This window comes from Anas platyrhynchos, chromosome 4 (assembly GCF_047663525.1).
Source record: "Anas platyrhynchos isolate ZD024472 breed Pekin duck chromosome 4, IASCAAS_PekinDuck_T2T, whole genome shotgun sequence".
Classification (NCBI taxonomy): domain Eukaryota; kingdom Metazoa; phylum Chordata; class Aves; order Anseriformes; family Anatidae; genus Anas; species Anas platyrhynchos.
Window position 1 is genome coordinate 27,496,234 of NC_092590.1, and position 21,109 is coordinate 27,517,342.

The window sequence follows — 21,109 nt, forward strand, 5'->3', positions numbered from 1 at the left end:
AATTAAGTTAACATGTCCTTTCCTCTGCTAGAAATGGTATCAAAGTAGAACTTGAGATCACACAGAGAATATTTCTGTATTGTTGAATCTTAGTGCTTGGATATTAATTGCAGTTGTGTCTCAGAAACTCTCAGCTCTAATTACACGTGTTATCAGTGTAAATGGTGCTGCATAAACCTGGCACAAGGAGAGCACCATTACTCACTTCATTCATCCATCTTTTCTCATCTAAGCAGCTGCTAATCTTATACAAACAGTGAACTACTTTACTCATTTTCTTTTTTATTCTGGTAAAAGTCATTTCATCAGTAGATGGCTGAGTGTATAAGTGTACTTTTTTTTTTTTTTGCCTAGATGAATAAAGTAAATGCATTCTAAGTGAAGAACTGCTTTATTACAGCATCTAATCAGATTTCCATTTTGCAAATGTAAGCCTGTCTGGCAAATACATATGCATGAATAATATGCATAGCCCCACCAAACTCAGGTGGTAGCCTCAGGGCTTTAAAGTTATTCACATAATTTCAATACTGTGAACATTTATGACTGGCAATTCTGGGATCCTAAACCTAAAATATAACATTCCAAAACTTTCATTACCAAAGTTCCCTACATTTCTACAACTTGCCATGCATGCAGTCCCTCCACAGTTCAAAAGTCTCTACTTGTCTTGAGACTGAACCTGAAGGTAATTTCAAAATCTGCCATGATGTCTTGTCACGGTGCTGGGAGTCCAGCTACTCCAAGAGACATTAATTACATCAATCAGCAGACCCCACAAAATTAAGTTGCTAGAGATCTGTTTTTTTGGTTGGTTGGTTGGTTGGTTTGGTTTGGTGTTTTTTTTTTGTTTGTTTGTTTTTTTTTGCTTGTTGCTTATATCATTGAATCATAGCATCTTTCAGGTTGTAAAAGACCTCTAAGATCTAGACCAACCTTAATATATGTATTATATATATATATCATATAATACCATAGAATCAAACTGTAATATCATATATGCCCCAGTACAGTAAACACTGATTTTTTAAAAAAGCCATTTTACAGATATGCTTTTCCCCTTATGCACAGTGCACACCAGCATTCTGAGCACAAACTACTCTGCTATGTAGCAGGTCTTCTTCACAAAAGTAATTAAGAACCAAAAGTATTTTCTTTGTCTGAGATATTAAGAATGCTCAGTTAGCTCTGTCAGTTCCCTATTCCCCCTCAAAATTTTGGGCCTAGGACAGTAGATGCAGTTTGGTCTTGCACTTCATTCTTACAAATTCTCTGATTCTGCTATATATCTGTAAGTGACACATATATAACAGACAGATAAGTGTAATCTTTTGTCCTTTTTGCTGTGACAACATGAAAGAACAATGTGATAGATGTAAAAAAGAAAGAGTTCATCAAATTTGTTGGAATTCAACTAGTAAATAATTTTCTTTTAGAAAATCAAGGATACCTGTCCCGGTTAACACCTCTCACTAAAGAAAATTCAGAGACAAATTAGTGTTATGAAATAGTTCGATATGCTTAAATAATTCATGTTTTCTTATTTTACCAATTAAAAGAGTGTTAGAAAACTTTAGATTTCTCTAATTCAATGGGCACATTTGGTTGGTCCATTTTTTTCACATTTAATAAAGGGACAAAATTTAATAGAGACTGAGTTGATTTAATTTAACATACCTAATGGAAATCAAATATACATAATACCGTTTGAAATTTCTTTGGAATCACATCTCCATTAAGGTTTTCTGTTTTAAGTCACATTTACAGGATCAATATGGTCTTGACTTAAAAAAATGGAATTACACTATTGAATGCTAAAGATATATTTGGGCATTTAAAGTGTAAACACAAAATAGATTACTATTTCAGCAGTTTGCATAAACTACTATTTTTAATATATTGAATTATAGAAGAATTAATGGACAGGGTTGATAAAATTAAAAATACACATTAGAGATGAATTAATCTGATTTAGTGAAATGCATTTTGACACAGCAGTTGTTTCTTGCCAGTTCAATGAGTTTTACTCAGGGGATATCACTTCTGGCCATACTCTACATGCTTCAAATGCTTCACTACACACAACTGCTTGTTGTGTGAATACATTTAATGTTTGATAAGAGCTACATTTCTGTTTTTTCCTAGTTTCTGATATTTAATAGTTAATTTTAAGACTGAGTTTATATGATGTCATGTATTCAAGAATAGAGGAAAAAAAGTGCTTCCTTGCACGTTTAATATATGATTGTAATCACTTCCATAATGACTGATCTCCATGAAATACTTCCTTAAAAAAAAGTCTTGTTTTTAGCATATTTATTTAGCCCCAGCAAATACCAAAGAGATGACCAACAGTCATCCTGAGTGCTTGTGAATATCTTGAATAAGGTTAATCTCCAAAAGAAACAGAAAGAATCTAAAGGTATTGGAAACAGTTTTAAATTAATAGTCACTGATTCTTGATTTATGGATACATTCAACATAGATCAGAAAGGATAAAGTGTGTTTCAGATGTGAGGTCAGCATATCAGGGCATTTTGACTGAATAACATTTATAGATGTATTCAAAAAGTAATGAAGCCATTGAATACAACAAGGGAAAAATTTATTACTGCACACCGAAGACTTTATTTCCCTCAATGGAACTCAAAATTTCAGTATTTGCAGGCAGACAGCTTTTCTTAGAATGTTCTGAACACTGTATTTAAACAGTGAATTGTTACTGAAAGGTTAAAAGATATTTCCAGTTATCTGTAGGTAATTCTTAACAGCTCATTAGCTTTGGACTAAAGTAGAAAAGAAATGTTGCAAAGAAGCAAAATAGATGGATGAAAGCTATATATTTTAGATGTAAAAATGACACTATTCTTTTCCTTATGGTTCAAGCTATTATATGTGTGTCAAGTGTACCCTTGTGGTCCAAGCTATTTCAACAATAGAAGCCATTTAGTTTTAGATTTCAGTCTTGAAATTGCACTTTGTCCAAAGCTGAGATCCTGAGAAAATCTTAATGAAACTTGAATGAAATCTGAATGAGAATACGAAGTCTTTTTTTTTTTTTTTTTTTTTTTTTCTTTCAGTTGTCACAACTAGACAATTTATCCAGAAAAAGTTTGAAATAAAATGCTAGGGATATGCTGGAAAAATAATATATGACATATTCACAAGAAGTAGAGCAGTTTTCCCCAGTGATATCCAAAACACATGTTAGCTGAGAGATGGAAATAAAAGGAAAAACTACTAGCCCTTTAAAAAGTCTGCCCATTGAAAGTCTCTTCAACTATAGATTTTGCTGTTTTATTTAACCACACATACATGGGGTAAGGATAAGTGCAGGAATCTGAATATTAAAATGAATACTACATAACAACATACTTCTACACAGTCAGAGAAAAGATACAATCTTCCTTGCAAGCTTTTCCCTGTTTTGTACCAGTTTTAGACATTTTTTTTTTTCAATTCAGTTAATATCTCACTCCTGGAGAAATTCTCGTTCACTTTCAAGAATATGTATCTACTTTAAATCAGATTGACATCAATCCATACATAAAACTGACAAACCACAATTTCACCCTATATAAGAGGAGAAGGTGATCTAAGAGTGATGGGGCAAGGCATGCCTTCATAGGCAAGGGAAAGTATGTTTAGATCATTTTGATACTTTTGTTAAATCCATTAGAAGACTACCTAACTATTAAGATTTCACAAAGGATCCATAAAACTGGCTTTTTTTCTAGTTCAATATGATTTAGAATGGCAGATAATGCTTTTTGGTTAATAGGTATAAGGAGATCTGTTGTATTTTCTCCTTTTATGGCTTTTACTGAAGACATCACTATTTGTTATGTCCCTGCCTTTCAAAGTTTGCAGCTGACTTAGAGTTTATGCTCTCTCTCTTTTTTCTTTTTTTTTTTTTTCCTTTTTCTTTTTTTTTTTTTTTTTTAGTTGGATACACAATGAATGATCTCATTTTTGAATGGCAAGAAAAGGGAGCAGTGCAAGTAGCAGAAGGTCTCACTCTGCCACAGTTTCTCTTGAAAGAAGAAAAGGATTTATGTTACTGCACCAAGCATTATAATACAGGTAGGAAAGCATGTTAGTGATTAAAACTGGAAAGTCATTTAACATTTAATGTTATTTTGGAGAGGTTATTTATTTTTTTAACATTTTCACTGAACTCACCAGAAGACTGAAACATACAGTTGCATATTTCAGGACAAGTCTTAAATAACTGACACAATGATATGGAAGTACCTGAAGGCTGAACGAACTTTTATTTCAGTAAGCTTAAGAAAATACATATTTGAAGTAATTCAGAAGTAATTCAGTCAGGAGTTTAATTTTTTTCAGTGGGTGCCATGACAGCATCTACACTGTGGTATCTGGAGCACTACCAAGATCCAAAGTCCATATGCTGTGCTCTAAGTATGGCCTGGCTCCATCAGAAACAACAACAACAACAACAACAACAACAAAACTCTATCAGTATTTCTAAGCCCTATCTGTGCCCAAGTTCTTAATGGAAATCCTTAGTGTACAATGGCTAGGTGTCCAAACTAGACATGGCCTTCCTATAGCCAATGAAAAAATCTTCCTGAAAGATCCTTGCTGAGGCCAAATCTTCCTATAAAATTTGAAAGCTTTATAGTATTGTGATGTCTATCTCATCAGGACTGGGATTATTTGGGGGAAAAACAATAACATTACTAACATAGTCATTTTGTTTCTAATTGTAAAGAGAAAGAGAGAGAGAGAGGGAGAGTTGTCGTGGAATGGGAAAACCACAGACATAACAATTCTTCAAAAGCATATAGCAAAAGCTACAAAAGTATAGCTTCCATCTTCTCAAGGAAAAAGAAATCCACAAAATTAAGATTATTTCAATCATCCTTATGTCTCTCAATTTCTGCTCTCCAATATGATTCTTAATAGGTTAAACATAATGTGAAATCTAACCATTTTAAAAAAATGGTTTATCTGGATTCTTCTAAAATGGCAGAGGGGAGAAAATTCAACAGATGGTCTTCATAAAAAAAATTCTTGGTTCAGTCTAAGTAAAGGAAAAGTGCTTTTCAATACTGAGTGTATCACAGATGCCATGATACCCTAAGGGAAGAAAAAGTTTTCTAATTATTTCAATTTAGAATGGGGAAATATTAATACAGATGTTTGAAGTGTTCTCTAAAAGAAATAAGAAATATGTAATGTGCAGCTTTAATAAAATAATAAAAAAACACTAGTATCTGTCTAATCCTTAAAGAGCTTCCAGAAATGGAGAAACATATCTTATTGGAGAGTAATTCTTCCACTCAAATATCCTTTTATTCATAATAATATTTAAATTATTATTATTCCTTTATTCTTTTTAGCATAATTTATAAAACAGACAAGAAAACTTTATTTTTGTGACTTTTCTCTGTTTTCTAGATACATAGGCAAAATCTGCTTCATTTTTAGGTCTCTCTTGCTTTTGTGTTATTTTAGCATGTATTTATAACTGTATTTCTATAAATTGTATAATAATGATGTTTCAAACAGGAATCTATAGTAGAAAGTATTCTCCTAATTTTTCCAAAGTTCATTTGAACATCTTGTGTGATGCACCAAAACTACCTGACAAAGGAATTAAAACATTTCTGTGGGATTTAATCTGGTATTGTATAGAAACTTGTTTTAAAATGTTGATGATCATTAAAATCATCATAGTTTAAAACTTTAATTTTGACCAAAAATTCTTTTTATATATATATTTGCGAGCTGCTACCTTTTTCTTCAAAACCTTTCATGCTTGTCTATTTAAAATGGGATTAATTTTCTTCCAAGCAGAAACAGGAAAAGATGCTTGGCCTAGGCAAGCAACACACTAAGTTGCATGGGATAGACTTGCACTTATTTATTTTTTTCACTGTGGCCCTAAACTGAACTGAGAAGTGGAAACAACAGAATTTATTAACTATATGTAAGGTCTCATTGTTCCCAAAATGTACCTGTAGGCAAGTTCATGCACTTATCCCTGTGAACTGCTGTCACATTTAGGTGGGAGAAAGGATTTACCGGCATAACTCTAGAGGACAGCATGGCCAATCATCAGTCTGTTAGATTTCTGTATTGCTTTGGCTAAACTGCATTTCTGCAGCCAAACACGTGTTCTAAAATGCACATGCAGCCCACAGCCCTGAAAAGAGGGCTGAAGTTCACAGAGTCACAGAATGGTTGAGGATGGAAGGGACCTCTGAAGATCTTTTAGTCCAAGCTAAGTAGGATCACCTAGAGTACATTGCACAGGATGGCATCCAAGAGGGTTTTGAATATCTCCAGAGAGGAAGACTCCACAACCTCTCTGAGCAACCTGTCACAGTGCTCTGCCACCCTCACAGTATAGAAGTGCACTCTCATATTAACATGGATTTATAAAATATTTATGTCTCTATTAAAAATAATAAAAATAATTGGGCCATTTCATTTGTCTTTAAAAAGTCAGTCCACTTCCAATAGCTTTGAGGCCTTGGTGCAGATATTTACTATGGACTTCTGGGCACAGATTTTAAAAGAAGACAATTGTATGGCTGTGGGACCTACCTATGTCTGGCATGTGGGGGAAATGCAATGCTGGGTGTAACTTGCTGTAGGCAGAAGGGTTTGTCTTCAGCAGGGGAAGCAGCCAACAGACCTGCTCTAGGTTGCAGCACCAAAATTACAGGTTTGAATCTGAAATAACTCTGGCAGAGCAAAATATAACACACTAAATAAACATCACTCTTAGAAGAATGCTAAACAACTGCTGCTGATATACAATGTGACAAAATCATAGAATCATAGAATATCCTGAGTTGGAAGGGACCCTTAAGGATCATCAAGTCCAACTCTTGACACCGCACAGGTCTACCCAAAAGTTCAGACCATGTGACTAAGTGCACAGTCCAATCTCTTCTTAAATTCAGACAGGCTCGGTGCAGTGACCACTTCCCTGGGGAGCCTGTTCAGTTAAAATTTAGTTACAACATGGGATGGAAGGCTTTTTTGAGACATCCTGTAAAACAGGAAAGAAAAAAAAAAAGCCTCTGTGAAATGAATTAACATGAAGCTTCAGGACAGTATGTAGAAACTCATCACTGCATGCCTCGTCAGTGTTTCACGCTCAATTTAAAGTGGATTACTGTAACCATCGTTTAAAAAACAAAGTCCTTCCAAATACAGCGATGTAACAGTTTCAGCAACAGCACAGCATAATGGCTCATCAAATCTTCTGTTTTGAGTTGACGCAACAACATTTGTGATCATTTTTATCTGCTTTTGCATCCAGTGGCATATCTGCAATGACAAACTTGGGAAATGAGGTAGAAGCATAACAACTAGAAAAGTCACATGTGACTCTTCACATTACAAGGAATGTGTTGCTTTACTATCTCTTCTTTCACTTCCTGTGTCACCTGCATTGCTCCCCTGAACTTTTATGCAGCACCTAGTTTTAATTTCAATCACAGGTACCATTGGGTGAAGAGAAGAAAAAAAAAAAAGAAAAAAAAAAAAACATACAAAGTCACAAATTCATACATAATTGGCATTGGCTAGCAGGCACCAAAAAATAAAATAAAATAATAAAATAAAATAAAATAAAATAAAATAAAATAAAATAAAATAAAATAAAATAAAATAAAATAAAATAATAAAATAAAATAAAATAAAATAAAATAAAATAAAATAAAATAAAATAATAAAATAAAATAAAATAAAATAAAATAAAATAAAATAAAATAAAATAAAATAAAATAAAATAAAATAAAATAAAATAAAATAAAATAAAATAAAAAACTCTGAATCCTGGAATCCTGGATTGACTCCTACACCATCGGCATTACCCCACGCATGCACTTGAACATCAATATGTCTAAAGGTGGCTTTGGCTCTAAGTGTTGTATTTAGCAGTCTGGTGTTTTCAGCTGAGCTGTGGCTGTTACAGTCACTAGCAGAACTGGTATTTTCTGTAACTGACCACTTCTGATGTCTCTGTCTCTGTAATATGTTAAATCTGCAATTCTGATGAGATGCCCACTTCCTTAACTTCATATTCCCTATTCAACCTCCTAACATATACAGCCCAAACACCATTTTTCTTGTGAAATACAGAAATCTCCAAAGTTGCTCATTCCTTCACTGAAAAAGGAGAAATAATATACATTTTGAAAAACAAATATAGAGTTTGTGGCAGACTAAGAATGTGACCTTCCCCAGACAAATAAAACAGCGTTACTTGCCTCCAACAGGGCATTTTTCCTTGAGGGAGGAAGAGACCTGGATTCTCACCCCTTCACTTATAAAAATTTAAACATTCTACCTTAAAGTTTCATTGAATAAAAATTCATCAGATGCCCTGGAAACAGTGACATCTAGGTGTCCTTGCTATTTAGGTTGCTATTAGCTTCTCCTTAGTTTCCACTTCCCTTCTCTGCTGTGGTTAATGCAGTGCAGCACACAACTAGTTTTCCACATCACACGAGTGCATCAGTGACCTGTGTTCTACTTGATGCCTGTCAGGCTCCCAGGCCTTTCCTGCAGAGCCCAGCTTGTACCAATGCATGGGATTATTCCATCCTTGTTGCAGGACTGTTCATTTGTCCTTGTTCAATTTCATGAGGTTCCAGACTATGGGAGTCTCTCTGAACAGCAGCTTGGCCCTCCAATTTGAGAGAACTGCAAATGTAGATTAATCAAGATGGGAAAAAAAAAAAGAAAAAAAAATAGATTTTTTTTGCAAATTTATTTTCATCTCTCTTTTACTGCACTCATTATCAGTCTTATGCCAAATTCCACCTGCACTGGGATTTGTTTCTAAGCAAGCTATGTGAAGTCCCTTCCTTCCTGAGCAAGAACTGATGCATGCTTTCTATGAGAGGTGATAGCAGCAGCAGTGATATCCCCTGATATCCTGCTGATATATCCAGGCTGTTAGTTGAAAGAAAAACTGAGTGGTAGTACATTCCTACTTTTCTTTTGTAAATCTTGGCTTCATAGATACATAGACACCAGCCATATATTTCAAAACTTGTCTAATTCTACATACCAGACTCAAAAAAATCATAATTTCCAGCAAGACTGCATGATCAAATATACAGCATAGATGTTGTATGATGAGGAAAAGACAAGTGATTTTAAAAGCAGATTTTATCAGCAAAATATTTTCAAATTACATGTTCTATTTCACTGCAAATTACAGTGTCTGGATACTGCAGTTACCCAGCACTTTTTTGTTACCCTGTTTTCTTCTTAGAGAGGTATAAAAATTATTTTAGATAACCTTATTTAAATGTAATGAATTTTATAGATACAGACACTTCCAATAACCAGCTTTGCACACATATGTAGTTTATGGAGTGTCTTTTTTATTTAAGAAATTTTATAATGGGAGGGCAAATAGGCAGAAAGTATTTCAGTGATAAGAAAAGCAGAATCCCTCTCAAATGACTGCAACATTCTGGGAAGAATAAAAAGGAAGTCCTTTTACTGAACAACATGAGTTCAGCTAGACTGCTCACCTAATGGTGATTCTGGTAATGACTCAAACAGGAGAGAAAGTAAAGGGAGCAGTACCGCCCCATGGGAAGATCAGTTTATGTACTTCATTCTTCTTCATGCTATCTGTGAAAATCGTCTGCCATTATGATGGCACTGTGATACACAACACACTGTACTTTGTCTCCAAGAGAGGTTAATTGTTATTTCAGCAGACATAGACCAGAAGGAAAGCACATAAGAAAAGGCAGAAGGAAAGTGCTGGTGGTCTATATGTCATTGCCTTTATGTCAGTACAGTTTTATTTCATTCAGAGAATATGTCTGTTCTCAGCCAAACAGCTACTGCAGGTAATACAATATGGACATAAAATTTTCCTCAGAAAAATTATTCTTAAAAAATCAATAACTTTCAAAAAAAAAAAAAAAGATTTATATTGGGGATTTTCTTTTTTTCATTAATTTTTCATTAATGTCTAAGGACACTTGGAGACAATACCCTCACTCTTACTAGCACCCTTTGCTGGGGTAATCCATCTTTAAAAGAGTCTTGAATAGTCACAAGATTAATGATTTGTTTTCAGCACAAGACTGATCAAAATTTCATCTGTCTTGGGCTCTCTCACAGACACTCATAAATATAGATGAGTATAGATACTACCTAGCACACTGAAGTGTCCTATCACAAGATGTGATGAGTGAAAGAACTGGCATTAAGAAAGAGCTGGAAAAATATTGGAAAGGGAAAGGCTATGATGGCCTAGAGTCAGATCATATTAGGTTACAGATGAACAGCAACCCAAATGCCTCCCGACCAAGTATTATCACACACAAGTGCATGTTGTCCCATGATTAGATATTTGTTTTGAGTACATTTTGGTCTTCTTTTTCCTGCATACGAAGGTACAGTAAATAGATAAGAAAATTCAAAATATTGTGATGGCAATTATTTAGTGAGAACCTGGACTCCAAGGTATTACTAATTACAAAACAGTGAAAGTCATAATATGCTGTAGCCGCCTTACATCATTCATACAAACTGATTATTCAATCAAACAGATCCTGAGACTTGTAGTTGTTCCAGGTACTTTTTTTTCTGATCCTTGCTCTAGGACTACCACCACAGTATATCAGAAATTTCATGTAATTTGCAGTGCTTCTCAACTTAAGATGCAAGTAGAGCCACAGCTAGATCTTGCAGTGTCTGGGTGTCATTCCCATACACCCCCAGCTTGTTTTTTTTATTTTTTTTTTACGAGAACATGAACTGTACTTCATCTATACGAAGAGTTTTCAGGTTTCCTGTCTATAAAACCGCTCTGTATAACAACCCACATGCAAAGACTGCTGTACCAAAACCGTAGACCCAGAATCTCACACTTAACATCAGATAACTGTCTTTATTTAGCTAATATAGATAAAAACTAATTTTATCTACATAGCTAAATAAAAGTATTTTTTTAATCTCCCCACTTTAACACATCTCTTCAGTGACACTTGTGAGATACCACAGATTAATTAGACCGCTGTTTTGACTACATTCACCACAGTCATCTGTACTGCATTTGCTGTTCCTTTCCCCCAACTTGCTGGTTTTTGAGTCCACCCATTATTTTGTCTTGGAAGAGTTTTTAACTTTTGCTTTTGGAAGAAAGGACTGTCTTTATTTTTCTCTCTATAGAGAAAAGTGTGTCAGTTGGATTTTGTAACGTATTCTTTTCCAAATAAAATGAGAAACTGTAATTTTTACAAGTCTAAAAATAGAAAATACTGCAGAGGTTCAGAATAGCACCTATAAATACTCTGCCTAACATAATTTTCAAGCAAATTTTTATATTGAGTGCTTAGAATCTTTTTTGGTGAGTAGAGCTACTTAGGAAAGTGATTTTCAGAAGACAGACAAATGGGAGAAGCTCTATATTGTATTAAGAGACCTAAATCTAAGTAGGCCATTTAGGCTGAGCATATTCTAGCCACTAGAGAAGTCCCACTCTCTTTTTCCTATCAGTACTTAATATCATGCTAAACCTGTACCTCTAGCCATTTTTCTGCATTCTGGGAGAAAATGTAGTGCTAGAAGAGAGGTCTATGATAACAGTTCAATTGCCTCAGAACTCCATTAACAAATCTTCACAGCTAGCAAAATTCTGGCCCTTGGACTAGCTGACAGTTGATCCTCAGTTGTAGGTACAAACAGATTTGTGTTGTCTATATCCATACTGGGAGATGTGTCAGAATCAGAATATAAAATATTCACTTCTCAGACTGTTACTCTGCAGGACCCCATAAAGAATTATTCAGATTTATTTACATTACCTACTCAGGAAATATAAAATCTTGGCTTAAGTAAATAGTTTAATGTAATTTCATTAGGCCACATAGTCTTTTGGGACACAGTCCTCTGCCTTTCCATCAAATACTTCTTGGTAGATTTGATACTAGCATTAACTATAATTCTTAATTCTTATAAGAAAAGTCAGAGTATGACTGACTAGTATAAAAAGCAATATCAAGAACCAGCACCTTCAACAGATACCTTTCCATTCTGCATAGATTAACATTTAAATCTCTGCACACTTAGATACCTTTTTGTGTTGTTGTTGTTCATACTTATTGATTTTATATTTATTGTTATATTGTTGATTTTTAATAATTTGATAGTAATTTAGATATAATTAATCTTTATTAATTATTTCTCAGGCATGCTATTTTCTTGGCTGTTTCTTAAACTGATTCTCCATTGTGAAGACTTTCTATGTAGTTACAGATACTGTTACTCAACCTATCAGTTCCAGGAAGGAATTTTTCCATTCCTTTCCAGGAATAGCAATGACCATGACATTGTAAGGGTAAAGTATGAAGAACTTCCCCCAAGGGTTATCTTAAGGATTGCCAAAAGAGGACAAATAAATTTAAGTTTTACCAGCTCCTGCCTCTGAAGCAGTTTGAGGCAGATGAGACTGAAAAAAAAAGAACCTTAATTTGGTGCTCAGCCTCAGCAAAACCACAATATTACAAAGGTTTCATACATCCCTCCTAACAACTCTCCTTGACATCTACAGTGCATATCAGAATTAACTAGTACTCACCTTTTATGCACTGAGAATGAATTATTAGAGCAATGCTCTTAGCTGCTTCTCGTTCCATCCCCATCTGAGATGACTGCAACAGTATGTCTCTTCTGATCCATTAAAGCACTCAATCAAATAGATCAGACCACAGCTAACATGACTTTGACTTGGCAATGGACTACAGGAAGACAGTGGAGGCACACAGCTGAATGATAGCTTAAGCTGGGAGAGAACTGCACAGCCTCTGCTGGCTGCCTTCTAACTGAAGCCCACATCTGCTAGTGCAAATGTTGTTTTTCCACGCTGCTTCATCAGCCAAGTTTATGCAGGTGGTTCTGATGTCAGACAGGAAGGGCAAAAACTAACATTACCCCTTCCACACTTAGATCAGCAACCACTGCAACCACGCTGCCAAGACTGACTTCTGGCTTCTGCCTTTCTTCCACTGATCGGAAAGCCAACAGTTATCAGTGGAAAAATGGAGAGGAAAAGTGTCTACTTGGGTAGTCACCAGTCTCCCTGGGAAGTTGCCACCTACTAACCTAATTCTTCAGTGTTATGTTGGAACAGAGGGGAGGAGGAACACAGTGATCTTAGCTGGGAAGAAGTGGCTACATTTGAGAGGGAAATCCCCGTGCTGAGACATCAGGTTCCTATATGGACCGGCATATAGGCATATAGACATATATATGTCTATAAACTTACTTGGCCTAAGACTATGCATGAATCTAAGTCACACATTCAGTGGAGTTAAGCAATTTGGAAGCTTTTTTTTTTTTTTTTTTTTCAGGTTGTTCAATGTTGTTTACAAAACTACAGAAGCCAGCCAAAAAACAAAACAAAACAAAACAAAAACAAAAAACAAAAAACATTTTGTCTTTCAGTATAACTCCTCTGACATATCACTCAGTTTTCATTCTGGCCTTTTCATAATCTCCTTTTTTTCTCCTTTCCTGTGGATATTATATTTTCTAGTTATATCCCTTTCTTTCAGAATCACTTTTGGTTTGTTAGTATTCTGTTATCCACAGATATTCCTACCTTTCTCCTTAGTTCAGAAGAATCTGAAAAGCTTGCAACTACATAAAAATAATCCATATCAGAATGAGTATAGTGTTTATTGCTTCTGGTTTAGGAGCATGTTATTTTTGTGCTGAGATCTCTGGATTAAATCAAGTCCACTTGAGTACTCAGCAAAAAGACTTTGATTTCTTATCCAGCTTTTTGCTAAGTACAACCAATGTACAATCCATAGCCAATGATTATTGACATTCCAGTTATGCATATATTATTCATTCTGTTGGTCCTTGTTTTTTCTTCCTAGTTTGTTTTGAAAAAGGAATATGAAGCCTTAGAAGAAGACAGTATTGCATGCTGAACCGTGTAAATGTTGCTGACATGATGCCATATGAAATGCTTTGAAAGAGACCTAAAGTGGGTTGATACATTCCTGTCACTCCTTAACACCATGATTTACTGTGATTTCTGAGATCTGCCTTAATTTGCTTTCCTATCTTTACTTTTTCAGATATCCTTGTTTGGCTATCTTAGAAATTCTCTTATAACAACTGCAAACATTACAAATGCACATTTTCAAATCAAAGATTATTTTCTGTGTTGTATAAGAAAGCCTAAAAAGTGGGAAGGTGGGGAAAGGGAAGGGAGTTCTAAAGAAGAAAAAGAGCAAATATTTTATAGCCAAAATTTTACAAAATTATTACTATTATTACAATTATTTTACAAAAGCAATTGCCTGTCATGATCTAAATAAGGTATTAAACAAACAGAAAAGATATTTTCAAGTTATGACTGCTAACATGACATAACCATGACATAAAACCAAGTTAGCTTATTTTCTTCATAGCTCACTATTATATGCCAAGCAATGAAGGAGGAGATATAATGGGAGTTTAGGGTATACCATTTTGAGCCTATGGGGTAGACAGTCTTCAGGAGGGTTAAAGAATATAGTCATTGAACTGCTGACAGAAAGAAGGGACCACAGCTATCCAAGAGTGCTGAATTAACAGAACAAATACCACAAAAATATATATCTTCAGGGTAAGGACCAACCTGAAGTAAGAATATGATTCTGACAACGGTCAGTCAGTGGAGAACTGCAGGTAGTTACCTGAGGTGCACTGAACTGCTCAAAGAACGTATCTCATAGGCAGCATTTTGAAGAGACTGGAAGAGAAATGTGGGGGAAAATCCCATCCCTTTCTGAAGTAAACAGCAAAATTACCATTAATTTCTTTAAACCAGTACTTCATTCCTTGACTGAAGCAGAAATCAGGTTTGAAGTTGGAGCAGCAGATGGTTGAGCCAGGATTTGGGACACAGATTTCAGGAGTGCACATAGTATTCAGAAAATGCTGGCAATTAGGAGTGGAACTAATAATTGAGCTGGCAGATATAAAACTCCTGTGGTATATCATGTCATTTAAAAATTGAACATTTAATGGGATCTCATAACTTTCTTTTTTAATATGGTGGGGTTTTTGAGTTCCTTGTCAGAATACAAATTTCACAAAATGGTATTTACTATTGATACCATAGCAAGAATTAGTGGCCTGTTAAAAGAAACATTATGAAAGCAGAAAGTTCAGAATATAATTCTACACACTTATGTCTAGGATAAAAACATTTCATTTGACCTTATCTGATATTCGATTCTGTATCCCTTATGTTATTGTCTCATCATAACATACAATATAATAAATATGAAAACTTATAAATAAATCTGATATATAGATGTTGTTAATATGATGAATATTAAAGCACTATTAATGGAACCCTTTGCTATAAAGCAGCATTTTGGCAGATAAAGATGAATTAGGAAAATACTATCAAAAACTATTGGAAAACATAACCCACCAAAAATCATAACAATTAAGAAACAAATAAATAGATGGTTTTCCAAGTTAAATTTAGAATTAGGAAATGCTTTCCTTCAAACAACTATGAAATATGTCATATATATATTTCTTGCTACAGGAAACTGTTTCACATATACACTATTTATAGTAACAGCATGGCCTTCAGCACCATTCATGTGTGATTAATATAAGCACTGAGCAGAATTAGAAAAATCTAATGATTTAATCTAATCATGTCAAGATCTGTGAAAAAATCTAGAGCTTACAGGGTAAAAAATTTAGATAAAACACTGGTCCTGCTTGTTGTGGCACTTCTATGAGCAGTCAACAGATTTTTCTCTTCTCGCTAAGTTAAATCAGTGGAAGTTGCTTGATGTTCACTACTTGGGAAAATGAGGCCACTCAGTTTCCTAAGGTAGCCTAATTGCAAGTCTTCTATTTCTGCTTGAATCTCAGTCATTTTGGTTTTCAGTTGAAACGGTCTGTATGGGGATAAAGGGGCATAATTTGCAGAATCTCTTATTGATAACTTAATGTCTGAACTGATGTCACTATAGTTTTCCCCAATTCACTAGATTAAAGAAAAAAAATAATTTAAGCTTAAAATTGAAACAAAAAATAATAGGAAAGCAAGCCTTTTCTTTGCAGACAGCAATATTTCCAAACAGTAAGTGGGATAACAAATGTGATTGCAGAGCAAAACTTTCCTACATCAAAATGATTTGTGTTTCCATCATCTCTTTGTTTTTACAAGGAAGGAGGAGTTCCAAAGCTTATTCAATCTTAAATTTGCAGGTTTTCAGTCCACTTTTTTTTCCAATAAATATTCATATCATAATGGGGGCTCTTTATATTAAAAATCACTGAAGAGAAATCAAAACATTTAATTCATTAGGGAACATATACATGTATATTTCATGAAGTATAAATTCTTTAGAGAACATTCTATTTCTACTGAGCATTTCTTCTTTGTTATAAAAAGGAAAGTTTACATGCATTGAAGTCCGATTTCACCTTGAGAGGCAGATGGGTTACTATCTCATCCAGATGTACATACCAAGTCTGTTGATCGTCATTCTCTCCTGGGTGTCATTTTGGATCAATATGGATGCAGCTCCAGCCAGAGTGGCTTTAGGCATAACAACTGTACTGACCATGACAACACAAAGCTCAGGTTCACGAGCATCGCTTCCAAAGGTAGGTAGGATTTCCTTTGTGTGTACCACATTAGTATGAAATCATAATGTTACAGGGCAAATAAACTCCTTAAATCAAACTTATAATATGTGTTTTAACTATTAGAATTTACTGTTCTGAAGGAGATAACTTTAAAATATTTAGGGTGTTTTTTGAGCCAACAGTCAATTATATTCTATTTCTCTTCAGACTCAACTGTTTAGCCAACCAAATGCTGTATACCATAAACCTCAGCAAGTAATGAAAACAACGTTTTTCTGTACTATGTAAATGTTGCTTGTTAGCAATTGACTAGTTTGTCCTTTTCTGGATCCCAGTATCTGATAAAGTCTTAGCAAATATGAATGAATTTCTAAAGGTCAGAGATTCCAACCTGCTCTCAATGATATTCCTTTCCTGGAAACTGCCTACATTATGAATTTGCACACAGTATTTATAAACATAATTACATTAAAATATAGAAAAATGTAAAGCTGAATAACTTACAAAAAGTTGTATAAAGAATGGTTCACTACACAGTGTAAATAGCTTTAAGTATATTTCTGTGATTAGCTACTTAAGTTTTCTGACTTGTCCTTTCTTTAAAGATTTTCTTTTTCCTTTTAATTGTTATTCCTTGAATGTCTTCATTGCAGTTACTGGGAAAAAATGTGCACAACACAAACACACAAAGTCCTCTTTTGTATTAGTTTTACCATGGTATTTTTAGGGTGTCTGTTAATTTTTTTTTCTAAGTAAAATAGATAACCCAAACAGAAGTTCATGTGCTTTGCACCTCAAGTATATGGATCCAAATACATCTGAATGTAGCATAAACAGATAAGAAAATGGAACACTATAAAACCTCAGAAAAAAAAAAAAAAAAACAAGAATATAAGAGGTTACTAGAGAAAGCTGCAGATGTTTTTGTCGTGTTTGAGGCCTGATACTAGCTATGCTGGTTTAAATGATAAAAATCCTGTAAATCTGGGTACAGAGAGCAAACTCATCCTACATTCCCAGTCGAGATTATGGACTGCAGCTGAGCTTGGCAAAGAAGCACTGTAGTGAGTTCATCTATTCTGTAATTCATTTTCAGTAGTTCCAGTGAGTCAAAATTTACAGGGCTTATTTGAACCTATATCTTTAATTTACCATTACTGTATTAGCAGAGAATGAAAATATCAGAGTTTTGCGTCTACTTCCCTTCTTTCCCCTAATTTGTACTCCAGGAGCATTAAGTCAGCATAACAGATTAATTCTCACTGGTCCCAGTACAAGCTATTCTCCTTAGTATTTTTCACAGAACTCATTGGGAGAAATGGAGGAAAAGCATGTGATCCTTGTGGGTTATTTGGTCTATGATCAAATATACAGTACATTGTATGATATATGATAAATTATACAGTATAAGAGAAACATTACCTCATTTAGTGAGGTAAATAGTAGACATTTTGTGAAAGACTACACTATAAAAAATAATAATTAAGGTATAAAAATTGCGTTGTTGTCCCTCTTACTGTCTAACTTACATGTGAAGATTTTTTTGACAAAAATAATGTTGGGATTCGGAGATATTAATCGACTTCCTCCTGACATTAAATCACATTTTTTATGGTTTTAACATATTTATTTTTCTGCTCTATTTTCTCCATAGGTATCATATGTCAAAGCAATTGACATCTGGATGGCTGTGTGTCTGCTCTTTGTATTTTCTGCACTTTTAGAATATGCAGCTGTAAACTTTGTGTCAAGGCAACATAAAGAACTCCTGCGATTCCGACGGAAGAGGAAGAAGAACAAGGTAAAGCTAACAGTATTCCCAGCTTTAAAAGAGTCTAAGGGATTGATTTATGTCAGGTTATAAGCTTAATTCGGTAAACATACTGCTGCCTAAATTGGCAATATAGATAAAATGGCAGCACAGAATGAAATTAACTCTAGGCTGAGGGTCACTACAAGGACTATGCAATGCATAAATCCAACCTGAATTCTCAAAAGAGGGATTAAGAGGGATTTAAATGAGGCATGGGCCATGTGGGAGCCATCTGCACAAGCACGAATTTCACTCTGTTAGAAGAGTCAGATTATACTTCAGTGGATGAATATTACTGGTACTTGCAGTAATTTGTACTGCATTGAGATTCAACAAACAATATTCCTTAATTTCATTCCAGTATTCAGTTCAAAGACTTAACAGCTATGTTTCATGCTTTTTTTTTTTTTAACATAAAAATTACTTCAATTAATATTATCTGTGGGATACACATTTTTAAAGGTCTAAGAATGGTATTTTTTCCTTATGTCATGCTAATTCAGTCTAAATTCCTCATAAAATTAGCAAGGAGATTTAACAGAGCAACAGTTATTTATACTTATTTTATGGCTGAAGCCATCTAGACTACTGGTAAAATAAGTAACTGATAACGTAAAGTCTAGCAGCTGAGACTACAAATTTAAATTCTGAAATAAGCAAAACATTTTACAATACATAAAACTGATTTTTCAAAGAGAGAATACTTCTGCAACCTACTCATTAAATGAGTACCCACCACTGCGGTCATGCAGTGCCTTTCACAGACTTTCAGTCACTACCTAGAATATTATTATAGATGAATGTTTGACTGCAGTGATATGACAACTTCAGGCATCTTTCATTCCTAAAGACTTACCTCAATTGACTCCTTATATCATAAGGAGAAGTTTTTTACAGGTTGTTTCCCCTTTACTTAGAAGATATTGGAAATCTGTAACACTGTAAACCTATCTAAGCAATCTTGGCAAGCAAGACTCCATGTTAAAAGATGGCTAGACAGACAAATGGAAATGACATTTTCATACATTTGCTTCTTCCTGTGTGTTCAGTCTTGTCCAGGTACATAGAGAAACTCATTTGCCATAATTTAGAGGATGAATCAGACTGTATTTATCTGCTTTCAACATTTGTCCACATGAAAAATGTACTTTTTTGTTTTTGCTGACAGCAGCAGAAAACACTTTCTGATACACACAGTAGGAAAGCAGCATTGTTGTGACAGGGTGTTTATTGTAAAATATGGCAGCTCTGAAAGCTTCTTAAAGGTTTGGACTGTGGGGAATGGTCTGGGCAGATATGGATTACTTGGCAGGGGGCAGGTGACGCAAAAAATGTGTCATGTATCAAATACAAACAGCTGTGGTAAGTGATATATTATGTGACTATACTTTTAGTCCATTTGTTTTTTTCACCATGTATCATAGTGTCCTCTAGATCTCAGACACATTCACCATATTTGACTCAGGTTATGTTTTTTCACTATCTTAAATACCACAGAGTTAAAAACTGGCAAGTGATACTACCTTCCTTCCTCAGAAACAAACCCAATATATTTCCAACCTTCTCCTAGAAAGACTTCAAGCTCACCAAAGGCACTTCTTCAGCAATCACAATCAATCAAATTTCAGCTTAGAGGTATTTGAGGAAGAATCCACAGTATACCCAGCATTTCCAGAAAAACGTATGCACTTGAATGGCCTTATTGACTTTAATGTTTTGCTGGAGCAGTGTTTGGCATTATGGTAATCATGGTGTTTTTGAATCACACACAACAGTCTTCATTCCAATTTTATACTCCATTAGACAGACTTAAAACTTCAGGTGTGTTGTCAAGTAAGTACCCATAAATTAGGGGATCAGACTTAGAGACTGCAGGGTACCTAGTAAATTATCAGGTACTCCCCATAGATACTGAAGGCATGCGTTTCAATGTTTTTCTTCACAACACAAATCCACTGAGCAGCTGTATCTAAGAGATACATAACAGATATAGAGAAATGAATATTATACTTTCTTTTTAGCTAGTCAAGTATTTTATAATTTTAACATTTCTTTACTGCCTGCAAACACTCTATATTATAATCCCAGATTTTCCTCCGACAAGGGTCTAGATTTTCTTGTTCTTCATATTTAAAACCTATTACCAAATAATTTCTTTAATTACTTTCATGTTCTCAAAGCACATATTGAAAAAATAAAAGATGTTAGCTTCTTTTACAAAAAGCTAATTTGCCTTTTTATTATTTTTATTTTTACTTTCCATTGCAATATTAAAAGACTTTCTTGGTGTAGATTTCTTTCTTTTCCTTTCAAGAATACTTATTTTGTTATAAAATTGGTGTTCATTTTCGGCAATAAAAACACAAAATAACTTGTTCTTTTTTCTACTTTTTGAGACTTTTTTTTTTAATCTTTAAATATTGTTTGCATTTTGCATACAGAGAGGACAATAGGCTCTTCTATTTCCATCTATATAGTGATAGCAAAAAATTCAATTTACTGTTAGCTATATTAACTCCAGAAGTCTAGACTGAGAAAGGAAAAAAATATACATTAAAGAATTTGATAGAACATTACTTTTTCAAATTACTAGATTTTCCATTATATTTACTTTTTCCATTCTCTCTAAACAACCAGTTCTATATCAGGATAACATTG

At 34.2% G+C, this 21,109-nt stretch overlaps 1 protein-coding gene across 2 annotated transcripts in view; it reads left to right on the forward strand.

Moving 5' to 3' along the window:
• The window catches only part of GLRA3 (glycine receptor alpha 3), a 92,527-nt gene that overhangs the window by 57,584 nt on the left and 13,834 nt on the right, over positions 1-21,109 (forward strand). For both annotated transcript variants that reach the window (XM_027456514.3, XM_027456515.3), the window contains exons 6-8: positions 3,946-4,083; positions 16,442-16,656; positions 18,293-18,439. In XM_027456514.3, coding sequence (XP_027312315.1) covers positions 3,946-4,083; positions 16,442-16,656; positions 18,293-18,439 — 500 coding nt within the window. The remainder of the gene's footprint in view (positions 1-3,945; positions 4,084-16,441; positions 16,657-18,292; positions 18,440-21,109) is intronic.